This window comes from Sebastes umbrosus, chromosome 19 (genome assembly GCF_015220745.1).
Source record: "Sebastes umbrosus isolate fSebUmb1 chromosome 19, fSebUmb1.pri, whole genome shotgun sequence".
NCBI lineage: Eukaryota > Metazoa > Chordata > Actinopteri > Perciformes > Sebastidae > Sebastes > Sebastes umbrosus.
The window spans coordinates 13,557,905-13,574,675 of NC_051287.1; the positions used below are offsets into that span (position 1 = coordinate 13,557,905).

The 16,771-nt window shown below is 41.3% G+C and overlaps 1 protein-coding gene across 2 annotated transcripts in view; it reads right to left on the reverse strand.

Annotated features, from left to right (window-relative positions):
- itga1 (integrin, alpha 1) overlaps window positions 1–16,771 on the reverse strand; it is a 58,522-nt gene that overhangs the window by 25,804 nt on the left and 15,947 nt on the right. For both annotated transcript variants that reach the window (XM_037752135.1, XM_037752134.1), the window contains exons 2-6: window positions 10,815–10,935; window positions 6,314–6,423; window positions 3,733–3,821; window positions 1,448–1,562; window positions 59–186 (exon numbers count right to left, since the gene is read on the reverse strand). In XM_037752135.1, coding sequence (XP_037608063.1) covers window positions 59–186; window positions 1,448–1,562; window positions 3,733–3,821; window positions 6,314–6,423; window positions 10,815–10,935 — 563 coding nt within the window. The remainder of the gene's footprint in view (window positions 1–58; window positions 187–1,447; window positions 1,563–3,732; window positions 3,822–6,313; window positions 6,424–10,814; window positions 10,936–16,771) is intronic.

Below are 16,771 nucleotides of genomic sequence, written 5' to 3' on the forward strand. Positions count from 1 at the left end.
CCATATGTTTTAAACAAAAAGAGAGAGTCCTCAAAAATCATTTATTCATGCAACTGACCTGTGAGAGTTTAGTACCGATCTCAATGTTCTCAATGAAACGCCGCAGAAAATCAATGATACTGGACCAGGGGTAGATGCTGTTAGATCCATCCAGAACGATCACAATGTCCAGCTCCTTCGCACACTCTGGGACAAACACAGAAATTATAGTTTATTAATAAAGTTTGGATTTCTCTGCATGCAGTTACAGGAGACTGGCGTTTTTTTTATACACATTATACATTTTATCTTGAAACTTTTCCAAAGCTGGACGGCTGGTCTCGATAAAAAATTGCTGCTTTCACTCCAAAGAATTAAATTAGATTATGCAGAACACATGGAGTCTCCCTCTTCCTGTTTACTTGTACCCACAGCAGACACGCAAAAGTAGCTGAGAATCAAAAATGTAATAATGTAGAGCAGCAGTTCCCACAAGGGGTTGCAGGTTAAATTAATGAAGGGGTCGCAAGATTATTAACAGAATGGGACATTTAATGTAAAAACAATATAATGTTTGTTGTGTTTTACTCTTATTTTAATTTTTTTTTTATTGAATTACTGGATAATTTTAGGTATTTTAAAGGAATAGTTCAACCTCTACAGCTCAGGATTTAAAATGTTATACCACTTATGTAGAACAGTAGTTCTCAAACTTTTCCTTGAACCCCCTCATAATCACAGATAAAGCATATGCTTACTACCATTTGTACTCTTAGATGTAATTGGAACTATTTATACTCTAAAACATTTCAACCTAAATACTTCAGACCGGTTTGACAGTGATAAACAGAAACACATTTCGATTTGAATCATGTTATGATAAGATGAGTTAACCTTTTATTAATCGGGAATTAGTAGGGGAATTTGCAATGTTATTGAATATTAATGCCGCTTATATACTTTTAAACAGAGGGTGATTTTATATAAATGTAAATATAATATGTCAGTTTTTTTGCATCTATTTTAATGCAGCACAAAATGTGGAACATATTAATAACTTTTTTGCAGCGCTATATGATCAGTCGCGTATGTGTTGGTTTCTGTTAAATGAATGGCAGAGAAAGTGATAGTGAAAGAAAAAGAGAAATGTGACTGTAGATTGTTTACTCTCGGGTTCTTTCTAGGCTGTTTCCTTCCTGGGAAACAAAGTGCAGGCCCAGTAAACTGTCTCCTAACTTGGTCATGCAGCGCGGCAGAAGGGCTGGGCTGGGTAGAGCCACAGAGGGATGGGGGTCGCAGACAAGTTTACATTAAGAAGAATGCTCTAATCTCGCTCTTCGCTGAGGGAGGGTGAGTTTGATGTCAGTGTCTTGGGTGGTACTACTGTGAGGAGCAGATTATTATCTCTTATCCCCGACAGGCAATTTGTGCCGTCACGTGCTGTGTCTTATTCTGTCGGGGTGCGTACCTTGCACGGCCGGTGCCACGGAGTTGAGGATCTGGAAGGAATCGCTGACATTCGCACAAACTCCGGAGATGTACTGCTGCTGCCCGCACATGTAGCCATACTGAGGACCACAGGCCTGTGGAGACAGGACACACACACACGTACAAACAAACTGAGTTGCTTGAGAAAGTAAAAACTTAGAAGCTGTGACTGGTTAGCTTTCCACCAGTATGAGGTCATGGGTGAGAGGAGGTTCAGGGCTACCGAGGACAGAAACCAAGAGGAAAGAACGACTCAAACTGAGGATTACACAGAGACTATTAAAAACCACCATAGATGCCTTCAGACTCTACTTCTCCAGAGAGAAAAAGAGAGAGCAAGGAAACTGAGAAATTGAGCCTGCAAGGAAGTGGGGCTTTCAAATTAGGAACAATAACTGGAAAACTGAATAACATCTATTCATCTTTCAGCCTCATTTCCTGAGATTTCCCTGCATGCTCCACAACCCTGGGGCTTTCCTCACACTGGGAGGGATACTGGAGTCGTACAAGAACAAGACTCAAGCTGTGTTCACACTACGAGCGACACCGCAAACATTTTACAAGTCCATTTCAGTGGAAGTTTGTGACATGAATCTACAAACCGACGCGCTACAAGTTGAGCTGGTTTTAACTTTTTTTCAGAGCTCCAATGACGTGGTGAAGCGTCAACCAATCATATGTTTTTGTTTCACCCTGTTCCGTTCCATCCAAAACAATTAACTGGTTCCCAGTGCTATTTAAAACACAACTACGTCAAGGAGCGCTTCAACAACACTTCAACGGAGACTCGACGATAACGTAGTTGGCCACACTCGCCGTCTTTTGTCACTCGTAGTGTGAACGTAGCATAAGAGTCTTCAACCATGCTAGCAGCTCTGATGAGTGTTGAATTACAGCATATAAACACAGGCAAGAGTTACGTTAACACTAGGGCTGACCCCAACGCTTCAAAGCTTCGACCGTTGCCATGGTAATCGACCTCCAAATCTGTATTCGAATGCTTCAGGTTTTTTTGTTTTGTTTTGTATGTCATAATGAGGTAGAAATCCAAAAATAGCCCATGAAATAAGTTTAATTTATATCCAACATGAATTATTATTAGTTATTCTCAGACGGATATCGCTGTTTGTTGTGTGTAGAGGTGCGTGTGTACAGTGGTGTGGCAGCAGCACTGAAACGGGGGAGATGGAGACAGAAAAACATGTCAGCCTGCTGCACTGCACTGCGCTGCGATGGTTCGAATACCTTTGAATATTTCTCACCGAAACTTCGAAGCCCAAAAAATGGTATTCAGGACAGCCCTCACTTTAAGTGTTAAAAGAGGGTTAAAGGGTTAGACCCTCAGTTATACTTGCAGCTGTGCAGCCAGCCTGTTCTTGTTCCCAGGCCGTCAAATACCGAGGCTTTGTAATGGCCATCAGCATTCGGTACCGCCTCACAAGGCACACTTTAGCGCCGGTATGAGATGCGCCAGGCGTTCCATTAACTACAACCCATCCACGGCAACAGTAAACGCTCTGAGAAAGGGCACTGGGAGTATGGTGACGTAGTTTAAAGAGCGAAAAGACACACCGGGCGGGAGAGAAAGGAGACGGATGGGTCCAACAAACACAAGGCTTTCATCCAGGAGACCGCTGTTCGTGTCCCGTGAGTTAAGTTTCACTTTCACATTACAACCAGCTGGTCGTTCCTGTCATGTGTTCACAACATTCAGTGTCATTTTCGCTGTACAAACGTAGTAGTGTTAAGCCCGACCATGTAGTTCTTTCCTAAACTTAAATCAAGTGGTTTTGATACCAAAAATAAAGAGATGCTAAAGGGGCTTGACAAAGCGACGGTATGTGACGAGTTGGGATGAGAAAGTGTTGGTGCAGCAGAATCTGCCCTCACAGTCCAACATTATATTTGCTTGGACCAAATAAGTTGCATAAATATACATTTATTAACCACTAGTCCACTGTTTCTATCATTTTCACACCCTGCTATTCTCATAACCATAAAATGGATTGGGTGTCGCCACCTCCTACATACTCTTACATACATTTATACAGCTGATACACAGTGTTACATTCCCAGGACATGAAGCCTCACTGAGAAACATGGGAGGGTCAAGCCCACTGTTTCCATAGAGACCAAAGGTCCAGTGAACATGTACTCGCTGCCCAGTTTCTTGCAGAAAATATGCAAAGTTCAGTCCTCCTTTTGTGTTCGGTATGGAAACTATAGAGTACTTTCATATACTATAAAGAGCATCATCCCCCTTACCAGAAATCCTCCGTTGGGATTGGTCACCAGCGTGGTTCCCATGGTCATGTTCTCCTTGACTTCATGTAAGTTGGGAACTGTTGTGTTTTCTGAGGAAAAAAAATATGGATGAATAAACAGAGTGAGACAAACAGAGAGCAGAACAGAGGAAGAACAGCTGGACAAATTCCTCTTCTGTATTTTCCCACAGGAAGAGAGCCGCTCACCCTCCTTCTTTACTTCCGTCCACCCCAAGAAGATGTAATAACCACGGACATGAGGTTAAATATAGCATGTTTCATTACTTTACCTCGGTGTGTGTAGCTTTTGGCAATTAATACAGGATGCAGAGCACAAAACAAAATGTTTTGTTGACAAGTTACAGTGAAGAAGAAATAGAGGATTCAAACCATTAAGAAATCACAACATGCGGCTAAAATTAGCATGAGTAAATGCTTTGGATTTGCTTTGCTTTCCACATATTCCCACAAACTCACTCACATGCCATTTCAATTCTGAATCGAGCTCTGTACCAATCCCCATGAGGGTATTTTGGTATTTTACCATTTCTGATTCTCATTAGCAGCCAGACATGTGCTCTCTCTCTCTCATGCAACACAACTGTTAGTAGTAAGTAGTGTGGCGTAATGGCCTGTAATTACTTAATCCCTATTCTTCATCTCTGTGTGAAAACAGATTCCTACATTCTTCTTATATCCGTCCTCTATTTCCTGTCTTTGTGCTACAAAATACTGAAGAAGAGAACACGTAATTAAAAGCTCTTTTTATTACTCTAACAAATGTTTTATTTGATGCACAGTAATCATGTCGTCAAATCATCTCTCATGCACACACAGTAAACCTTCATGTGCAAACAAGCTGGTTTTATAGAGTAGCCTTTCCTTATTTCTTAACTCTCTGATAAAAATGAGTGACATGGACTGAGATCCTGCACCTCATAATGCGTCCAAGTGGGACTGAAAGCAGCTTTGTGGATGTGCAGAGGAGAATACACGCTTTGTCCTCAGTGAACTGTGAACCCCAGATAGATATCAGAACAAATCAGACTTATCACACAATCCCACTTAGTCTGGAATGACCTCTTGAGAATCAATATATCACCAGTATAACCAGTGATTTACTAAGTGGTGGCTATAAATTGCCAGTGGTGGAAAGTGACTAAATACAGTTACTCAAGTACTGTACTTAAGTACAATTTTGAGGTACTTGTACTTTACTTGAGTATTTCCTTACTTGAGTATTTGCTACTTTATACATCTATTCTAAGTCTTTTCATGCATCAACAAGTAATAAATGTATTTCATTTCAGTTCAATGCACACTATACATGCATGATTTTTTACAATTATAACATCAGTATATTGAGACATCCACCACCGCGGAGTTGTTCTTCAAACTGAAGGATTGCAGTCTAAATTTTGCAATTGTGTGCAGCCAACAGTTTATGTTTATTGTTTATCATTTGGATTCAATTTTCCAAACAAAATGTAAACATACTGCCGTACTGTGAATGTTGGGAGCTTCTTGCCAGCATTTCATCACATATAATTGTCCCGGCATAACCACCTTTCAGTTTTTATAGATCGGACAGAACCGTGATTAAGAATTACAACATAAAAACCACACAAATTTAAACTTTGCTCATTATGGTTTGGCATCTCTCTCTCCTGCGCTGCAATAATGCAAACCTACAGAGACAGACCAGGGCGTCGTCAGCGGGCATAGACCGAAATGACTCTGCAGGGATCAGACTTACATGTGACTGACAAGCCCTTTCCTTGTCCAAGGTGAAAACTAAGTCGGTTTCACTTTAAATCAAAAAACAGCACTGTTGCTGTTGTCGTCGTAATGTAAAACCACTCCCAGTTGTTTGCTGAGTTGTCTGGCTCCGGCTGCCAGGCTCTATCGATTCCCAGTGGATGTTTTCCAGACTAAACTTGCGAGATTTAGGTTTTTGCCTCATCCAAGATAAAAACAAATACAGCACTCTCCTCTGATGAGTGGAGCAGTATCATTTCCAACCCTGACTGTAAATCATCAGCACTGAGAGGCGTATAATTTACCAACAGCAGGAGAACTGTAACTCCTGTTACTTGATAACTCTAAGGTGTGAACAGCTGTGTTGAAAAGTATTAATTTCTGAGCTGAGAGTTGGAGTGCAGATCTACTGTACACACTCAGTCCTCCAGTGTCGACACACAGCTAATAGAGACTGCTGACTGGGAGCTTAGCTGTGTTTGTCAGTTTAATTAAGATATAATTGGAAGGCTGAAACATTAAAACCTTGTTTATTTATTGTCTTCCTGACTGTTCTGATGGGCCTCACTTCCTCCCCAAGAGACCCAGTCAGATATGCAGTAGATGTAAACACACAGAAGTACAATTACACACAATATAGCCACAAAATCTCCAGATTATTTTCTCGGTTAAGGCCTGAGGTAACGTCCTCAAATGTCTTGTTTTGTCCGACCAACAGTCCAAAACCCAAAGCAACAAAACCTCACATTTGAGAAGCTGGAGCTAGAGTACGTTTAACCCATCAATTGACTAATTGTTTCAGCACACACACACAATATCCTTACTAGGTAGGTCCAGTTTGACACACGTGTTGTCCCCCTTGCCCACAGGACACTTGTAGACGTCTCCTGTCCGTTTGGCTGGCTGGCCCGACAGCGGTGATCCAATCAGAATCCTGAATTAATAAAAAACAGTTGGGATTGGTTGGTTAGAAATCCTGCCAACAGCCACAAACCAGTCATCACAGTTTAATAAGCACAATTCAAATGTTATTGCAGAAATTAAGCGCTGTCAGATTGGACGAGGTGACATTAGATTTGCCTTAATTATACTGACATAGTTAAATAAAACATAAACAGCTGGTTCAGATTGGCTGATAAAGCTGTTATAGTTTATTATAATTGTCTTATGAATCTGTGGCTGTCATATTATTATATCATCACCCTCAAACTATGGTAGGAAACTGAAATAACACCGAAACTACCTAACAAAAGACACCCAATTATCACCTCATTACGTGCATGATATGTTGCAGATGTTTTCCGATCGGTACAGTGTTATCATACATTGTACAGTGTGTGTGTGTGTATCTGGCCTGTACCTGACATGTATGTTCAGTATACACAACTGCATGCCTGTCTATCACCCATGTTCATGTGTGAGTACTCATAACATATCGTGTCGCTCCGTCAGTAAACTCAAAAAGAGACGGTCATCTGCCTTCCTCTAAACACTCAGGCTTATTAACATTCCTGAACTCTAATGGGCCCTGGTCTTTTAAAGTTGAACAACAACAACACCCTCTGCCCGGTCCACAGTCAGCTGTCTGTGAGAAACGCCACAACATTATTGACCTTTTTATGATAAACACTCAACAGGATGAAACCAAGCTGCTTGTTCTTTTAATTCATCTGTAAATGATGTTTAAATCAATGGCTACAGATCGTTTCTCAGCTGTGTCAGTTTATTGTCTTTCCTGCTCAAGAAAGTCCTAACATCTTATCTAAATCTTCCCTCTCTTATCCAAGTTAATAACCTTGTCAGGCACCATTTGCATCAGATTATTAAACTTCTTTCAAGGTAACTGCTCTTGATTTTTAGCCATACAAGCAGTGTGGCTGTAGGAATAGATATTTCGGTATCGGTATTCAGTATCTCAACAGATATGTGATGGCTTGCCATGGAGTTTTGTGCAGACGTTCATGATCCACAGAGGATGAATCCTAAGGACTTTAGTGATTGTCTTGACTTTACATCTAGCACCACCATCAGGTCAAAATCTAATTTGTCCAATACTTTGATTTGTGAACAAATACCTAGACTTGTTTCTTAAGTTCTTAATTTTCACTAGTTTCAAGATTTTGGGAACGGCCGACCGGATCGAGCGAACAACCGACCGACTGACAGAGCAAGCGAGCGACTGGACCGAGCGAGCGACTGGACCGAGCGAGCGACTGGACCGAGCAAGCGACCAACTGAATCGAGAGAGCAAGCAATTGACTGGACCGAGCGAACAACCAACTGCACTGAGCGAGCGAGCGACTGGACAGAGCGACCGACCTACTGACTAGATCAAGCGAGCGAGCGACTGGCTTGAGCAAGCAACCGACTGGACAGAGCGACCGACTGACCAGATCGAAAGAGTGATGGACTGGACAGACTGACTGAGTGAGTAACCGACTGGATCGAGCGAGCGACTGGATCTTAATTTTCACTAGTTTCAAAATTTTGGGAACGACTCCTCAATCAATACTATGCTCATATCTGTCCGTTAAATATGGAGGCTAGCTGTGGCCACCTGCTTCCAGTCTTTATGCTAAGCTAAGCTAACCATACCATCTTCTGACTGTAGCTTCATATTTAACAGACAGATATGAGAGTGCTATCAATCTTCTCATCTAACTCTCCCCAAGAAAGCAAACGAGCGTATTTCCAAAAAAGGTCAAACTATTTCTTTAAGGTCAGAAAGTGAAAGTAGTTTCAAGAAATCTTATCTTATCTTATGTTTTATACTAGAATATGTCTCTGTTCTAATTTGGGCAGTGTAGTTAGTTGACTCAACAACTACATGGCAATTTTCTGATCTCTATGCCAGCAGTCTTGTGAGAAAAGTTGCAGTACTAGAAACTACATTGGAAGGACGTCTCTCTGAAGTGTCTCTGCCACATGTAACATATTTTCTCTCTGCAGTTGATCCACCTTTCAACGCCGCTGAGGTGCACTGAAGAGCTAAAGGGTGGGGGTCTGGAGGAGACATCTGTGACTAATCAGTTGTGGCAACTTGCGTTACATCATCTCGTGACCCCCATCTCTTTCCTCCGTGATACTCTCCCACATGGACGTCCTGAGGGCTACATAACATCTCTAATTTTATTGCCCCTCCTCCTCATTTCCTTCAAACTTTCTCTGTCATTTCCTAACTTTCTTTCTTTCATCTGCTATTGTTCAATCCTCAGATCCTCAAACTGCTTTGCCCATGTTGTTTCTCAGGTTCAACTTCTTCAATCAGGCCCTTATCAGTCCGTCCTCTAATACTTTGCTCTGAACTGAAACAAAATAGCGCTATCTGGAGATGCAACAGAGCTAATGTGTTTTCAGGGAACAGTGTGGACGTTCAGTCACAGCTGGCTCCGCTGATTAGCGCTGAGTGAATTATTGTAACTGATCTCATATGAGCTTGATAAGATGGTTACTGCAGAACAGTACCAGGTACGGCCATGTGGGAGAGAATCAGCAGTGGTGTTGCAACAGGTTGGAGAGATAAACACTGGAGTAACTGAAGGAGAGATGTAGAGACACAGAGCCATTAACCACACTCTAATAGCATTTAACAAGGGTTTTAAAAATGTTCTCCCAGACAGTTTTAGCAAGGAGCCACGGATGCTTGGTTTCAGTGTATTTACAGGCTCGGTGTGTGGATACTGTGGTGGGCAGCTTACGGTTAACAGCTAAACTAGTAAATGCAAGGAGCCTCATTACAGCAGCAGCTGCTGCGCTCTCCTTCATTTAGTTTTACCGGTAAATAAAGTTTTTTTTTTTGCTTTTGTTAATGGTGAGGATTTGAATTAAACTGAACTTGGCATAATAAAATGTTGTTAAGTGGGAACCTTTTAGGCCAGGCGTTTCCAAAACAATACTGAGGGGATTTCCTGATGAAGAGTTATGAGGACCACCAGCGCAGAGATACCAGTTTATGAACAAACACAAAATACTGCTTGTTAGACACCTTCATCTGCACACTGCAGTCAAATTTACATCCAAATGTTGTGCAACTTTGAAACAGAATTTCAAGAAAATCATCAAAAGAAAATACAAATGAATGTGAATTTCCATAAACTATAATGCAAATAGGAGTTGGGTGTATCGAGATAAACAGTTGGTGGCGCTAATTCCTCAGTTAGGTGCCATTAAACTAAGAGGGAGCAAGTGAAGCCAACGCTGAAGTGCCTTAAACTTGTATTCTTTCTAACAGCCAGCAGGGGGCGACTCCTCTGGTTGCAGAAAGAAATCTGATTGTATAGAAGTCTATGAGAAAATGAGCCTACTTCTCACTTGATTTATTACCTCAGTAAACATTGTAAACATGAGTTTATGGTCTCAATCGCTAGTTTCAAGTCTTCTTCAATACAGCATGATGTTCATTTAGTAAATTATGGTCCATTTAGGGTCAAATAGACCATAAAGCAGGGGATGCTTTAGGGCGTGGCTACCTTGTGATTGACAGGTCGCTACTATGGCGTGGTCCGGTCTGGAAGTTGTCTGCGTTTTCGTCTTAGAACTGTAACCCTTTCATAGTGTGTTTTCAGTTCATGAAAATTAATTGTAACATTTTTGGTCGCCTAAAAATGTCAGCATTTGGCTTCACCCTCTCGTGTGGGTTGCAAAAAAAACAGATGGCAATGGCCAAAATGCCAAACTCGAGGCTTCAAAACTCGAGGCTTCAAAAGCGTAGTCCACAAACCAATGGGATACGTCCCGGTCTATGGTCAAATCGTGTAAAACGTGATGGCCACACATACATTCATGTCATGATTCAGTGGCTGAGTCTGTCTCCATTGCACTTTGCCGCAGCTGGCTTTTATTGATACAACTTTTCCACAACTTTTTTGAATTTCCAGCATTTTCACTCAGTTTTTTTTTTTTTATTTGCAAATTGAAAATGCACATCATAAACTGGTGGGTGGAAATGCACTTTGTGACTTCAAACATCAGCCTTAAGTCTTTAATGTCAAAGCTAGAACACCCATAAAAGTTTGCATGATTGCGAATTGAAAATACAAATAAATAAGAGATGATAACTGAGTGATAAAGTTATTATAGTGCTCTTAATAATGTAAATAAGATGAGCATTTATTTTACTCTGTGCATATTTAAGATTGTGCTTAATCTGACCGCATTCAATTCAGACTTGTGCCATGTTGAAAGTTTAATAGAAATGTTACAAGACCATGTTAAACTGCCATCACATGGTGCACGTCTGAAACGGGATTGTGTTTCAACTAGCATCTGTGACATGAGGAGGAAATGCTGTAGTGGTGACAGATGATGAATGTAAATGACGCTCACCATTTCCCCTCGCTGTTCTCAAACTGCTGGATAGTGTAGCCGAACATGTCCTCCACTGGACCGCTGAATGACATGCCATTCTTCTGGTCCACGTTGAAGGACAGCACACACGGCAGCAGCACTGCGGGGACGAAGGGAAAGGAAAGTTAATACAGAATGAATGTTTACTGAATAGATTAAGGTTCGATCGAGAACTGCATTAGCTACTGTACTGCTCTCTGGAGAGATTAAATGATCCAACGGATAAATAAATAATCCAATTCAAACAAACATTCTTAATAAATATTTATAAAACATTCAACATGCAACCCGGAAATTGAAAATAAATAGATCTAGTTATAGAATAACTTCATAAATAATTGACATTTCTGTAATTTAGCCACAATATTTATATCATTCTAATGAAAATTATAGCGATGGTATACTGATATGAGGGATGAACTGTGTGAACCATATCACACACACACATACAGTCATTTTGGAGGACACTGGAGGAATTTCAGACATCAATGTGAAGTACTTTGGTCTGACCTGCAGGACAATGGCTTCTTCTCTGCACTCTGCCCAGTCTTCGTCCGTCTGTCACTGAGCTGAGTATATATCACAGAGGCTCTATATAAATCCATCCATGTCTCATTGTGCCTGCTCTACAATGACACTCTTTATAGCTACTGTGCCAGGGAATTCCTCCAGTTTAATTTATTCAATTACCGGACTTGTGAGGGAGTGCAGAGGAGTAGAAGAACGGCGGGATTAAAAAAAGAACGAGCAGACACTGACCACATACATGGAGACACGAATAAAAAGCAGCTATTTGTTTGATGATGATGATGCTTTGTAGCTTATGTGTCTGACCCAAAGGCAATAGAGTGAGCGACCATGGAGTCTGGATTGTTCCACCAAAGTAATTATAGATTTTTAAGCCACAGTAGTGCTGCAGTTCAAGGATGCTGGTTGTTCAGTGAGTCAGTTGATCCAGTCTGAAATGTTTCAACACATATTGGATGGATTGCTATGATTTCTTTTTGCAGACATTCATGTTCCCCAGAGGATGAATCTGATGAAACGACTTTGGTGACCCCCTGACTGTTCCTCTGTCTAGCGCCACCAGGAGGCTGGCATTTGTGGTTTTGAGTGAAACATCTCAACAACTTCATTGCTATGAAATTTCATGCACACATTCATGGCACCCAGAGGATGAATTGAAATAACTTTGGTGATCCTTTCGTTTTCATCTAGAGCAGCACTGACTCCTAACAAGACTCGGTCAAAACCGATTATATGTCGGGACCCTGTACGGTCAGTCTGTGAATTTGTGGCTAAATTGTTATACATATAGTCAGTGGTCATGTCTATAATGTTGAATACAGCAGTACATGTCCACCAGGTCCAGCAAAACCGACACTAGGGGACGCGGCGCTCCACTCAACTGGCCGTCCAAGCGGTGACATACCCTATTGTGGAATGCACCTGATTGGTCCCTGGTTTTCTGCTTGATGTTTCAAACAGGAAACAACGTAAACTTTCTGTTATTCCGTATATAGAATGCACCAAAATCTACTTTTGAAAACATTTTAATGGAGAAATAGGCTATGTCACTGCTGAATCTCGTTTTATTTTAGAAATAGATCACTTAGACTGACAGCTTGGTCCAAGTTTCATGAGACGGACACGTCGCGCTGGACGGGCTCATTTCTATAAAGGAGTGTTCCCTGCCTTTTTCATTATGAAAGAGCAACGGCCAGTGAGGAAACTCCAACACTCGGCTGACCAATCGTGTAACTTCATGAAAATGATGTTCCATTACAACTAAACTGCATTCTCACTTACATTTGGAGGGAAACATATTTTGTCGCGGTTTGTCTTTGGCGACTCACAAATCCGTTTGTAATGACAGAGCAGGTGACATAGTATATTGAGTGACCGTTAATGAAAGTTATGTGGTATAATAACGAGTATAACAAGTGAGAAAATCCACTAACGGGTGGGTGGGTGAAACAAACACAGGACTTTTCCCCAGGAGGCCGCTGTTCGTGTCCCGTCTGAAATTAAAAGTGTTTCAATGTCGTAATCATTTTAAGCCAAACCATGATGTTTATTTATTTACCATGATGTTTATTTATTTTTTTATACTTAATCTAACCCAGTAGTTTTGTTGCCTAAACCTAACTAAGTAGTATTGCTGCGTTTTTTAGATCGGTTTCAATTTATTACGTTAACCACATGTTTAAAACAGAATGCAGTTTAGTTGTTTGGGAACTTAATTTTGTAGGAGACAGGGTTGTCTAGAGTCATCATCAAAACAAAATATTAATTTGTCCAACACAAATACCTGCATAACAAACAACATTCTCATCAGCCTCACACCATGTGGTGTCGTCTCTTGTCTCATGTTAACAGGACATGTTTGGTCAAAGAAAGGCAGGGAAAGCAATACAAATAAGGCTCAGTACATGTATATAAGCCATAACTCAAGGAGGCTTAGATGCATGGATTACTGTACGTGCAATCAGATGTGTTACCAGCCCCTCTCACTGCTTTATAAACAGAGGACTTATAAAAACACACTGCTGCCAGTCATCGTCCGTCCAGTCATGTTTAGATGATGATCCCATAGATTTCATACAAGATTTGGCTTTTTAAATTCCCCTCTAGTAAAGAGAGATAGACAGAGACATAAAGAGAGAGAGAGAACCAGAGCTGCAGAGTCATACACTGGAATCCAAGCCAAGAAATATTATCCCCCCGGTTCCTCCCTCGCTCATTTCTCTACTTCCTCTGTTGCCCCTCTCCATCTCTCAGAGAAGCTCCATTTCCTGTTCCTATTAACCTGATTATAGACATGCCCTCAAATCCTCAGGTGCGCACACACACACACACACACACACACACACACACACACGCACACACACACACGCACACACGCTCACACACACTACTAATTTAGCTGATTTAAGATGGCTTCAGGCCAACCAGGCCTTTATCATTTATCACAGACTGAGACTGAACTCAAGTACAGTTCAGAGTCACGCCGGTCTGAGCTGTAAGTCACACAGGAACGTCCTCTATCAGTTGGCTTTTGTCTTTTGTGTGTATACCAATCTCATTTTGCTGTATTTGGTGTCTCCCGGCTCTGCTCGGCTCAAATCAAAACCAGTGAGTTACATAACTGGCTATTTTCGTAAGCTGGGCTAACATCTGCCCTGGAAAACCAATAAGTGGGCTTCTCCCTTTGTGGATGGAAAAGCCTCTGAGGTATTGGCATATAAAGCTGTCCATCACTGTCTGGAGGGTTCATATTGTGCTCTATTACACATGGTGAGCAGAGCAGAAGGAGGAGGAGTTTTTTTAGCCATGCTAGCGGCATGGCACCACTTTGGTCCAAACTGAAATAACTCAACAACTATTTAATGGATTGGAAATCTTCTTACAGACATTCATGTTGCACTCAGGATGAATTGTGAGAACTTTGACTGACTTTTCTTCTGTCGCCATCATGAGTCAAAAATCTAAATTATAAATAAATGCTTGCAAACTAATGACATCCCCATCAGCCTCAGCTGTACTTTGTGTTTAGTGCTATTTTACGGTGACCAGAAGTCCCGAGGTGTCCCGAGTCCAGACAAATATCTGTAAAACACTCAAGTGTCCCGGTTTTCAACAGTCACTACCAAATTGTCCCGGTTTTCACAACAATTAAAATAATGATAACAATATTTTAGACAACAATAAGTTTCCTCTGAGGAAAACTCTCTACGGGACTCCCAAACTGTCAGTGCGTCATGACTTTGTTCGAGACTTTTCTCTGTCTCAGCAACACACACTCTTGCAAGATTTGACAACTAACGTTAACGAACGCTCTAGCTAACTAATTTTAGTAATGCTAAATATGGCTGTATATATATGGCTAAATATCTAATGTTAGCAAAACAAAATATAAATACATTATGCAAATATAGTCCAATCTGCTTTCATCCATCCACACGACGTTCACAACACTTCCAATAGAGGTGGGGGGATGGCGGGGAGAGGTTAACATGCCTTGACCCGGCCCACTTAGGAGACAGGAAGTGTATACCATTTCAAACCATTGGTTGAGCCTGTAATGTGTCATCTTTTGTTATAGAGAATCTTTGGTACAGCCCCATAGAGCTGTTAGCATGGCTGTAAACTTGTTTCAACAGAAAAAAGGGACTGGCAGATAAAATACAAACCATGTATGTCATTGTTTATCTTAAGAAAAATCTCATTTTTACTCACCAGAAATTTCAAATCTAAATTGGCTCAGATATCACAGCCTTGAGACTACAACCAGCGACCAATGAGTCTGTTTTTGGTCATGCTCCATGTGGTCCTGATTGATCTTGGCAGTCTGTCAGCCATACTAACCCACAATAAAACCCTGCAATGAAAACCCCAGTTCTCAAAACCAAAATGACTCCATTTCAGCATTTAACAATTCTGCAAGACAGCAAACCAAGTAGTTAGATCAGTCTGATAGAGCCAGGGCAGAAAGCAGCACTGATCAGCACCTGTTGGCCTGTGAGACGTCAAACCACCTATAAAAATGACCCCGATATCAGCACCTGTAGGCTTCAAAGCCTCGTTGAGTCACAGTAAAAACACACACCCGACTGGCACCTGCTCATCTGTAACATATCTAACCAACCATAATCAGCTTTAAAGCTTAACGCAAATCAGCACCTGTGAGCAACGGAGTCATTAAGTAGCCCTAAAACCCAACCATAATCAGCTGTAGTGAGAAACACGTGTCAGTTGTAAATTTGATCCAAGACAGACACTTGAAACAAATCCTCTACAATTAAAGTAAGCTAGCAGAAACTGGATAATGTTAATGATACTTCTGTCGGAGTGAAAGATTGAATGTTTTTTATGATGGACTGGTGTCTGACCCTTAAAAAGAGCTTTGGGTGGGACCTGGACCTTCAGGCACCAGGCATTAACAACAGGCACTGCTGGCAAAGGAGAGAAGCTTCATATTCTGGCATGGCAGTGGGCAGGTTATAAAACTGAAATATTTCCAGATTTCCTCCTTTGTTCTTTATCAATGTTCTTTCTCCGCTGCCCTTCTTCTCAACTTCCCCTTCTTACTTTCCGATAACTCTCATTTGACTGACTATTTTTCAGCCAATTTCTTCTTGTTTTTATGCTCCAACAGTATCCACAATTTCCTCTCTAATCTCACTCCACGAATGGTTATCACGAGCTGAACTTCTGACACCTTCCGCTGACTTTGGCTCAATTTTCTCATTTGGCTGTCTTCTCAGTTGCTGCTTATTTCTTGGCAGATGTGCAGTATGTGGGTGTGCAGTGGACACAAGAGGTTATGCACGTAGGCGTGTTTGTGTCTTCATATGCATGGGGGAAAATAGAGAGGCCAAATTCCAAGTTTTAATGCTAATGTCTGTAGACAGAGGAAGATAAATAAGACAAGCTTCACCATGATTAGAAACAAGACTTTGGGTCTGCAGCCATACTAGAGGCTCTATAAGGCTGGACAGTGGTGCTTTGACCTAAATGCTAACTAAGCAAGCTAATATCCTCAAAATGACAACATTAACAGGGTGGGGCTCGTTTCTCAAAACCGATTTGCGAGCACTGCTTACTGCTGCGGAAATGGTGCCAGCATCCTGTTTCACAAATTTTTTGTCCCGCACAAATTGTAGATACATTCACCAGTCCTACGTTCCTCTCAAATGCTCGGTCATAGGTTGAAAGTGTGGTGTTTCTTTTGATCAGTTACTGTGTCAGAGTTAACGCTAGAGGAGCTTGCATGTTACAAATTTGGTGAAACTTGCCCCTGAAGTTTGGCAGGTATAATGTTGTTCAGCATCTTAGTTTAGCGTGCTAGCATGCTAACATTTGCGTATTAGCACCATAGACTGGATATAAGAAGTGGACGCAGTCATTGTGACCTCACCCATTGGTTTGTGGAC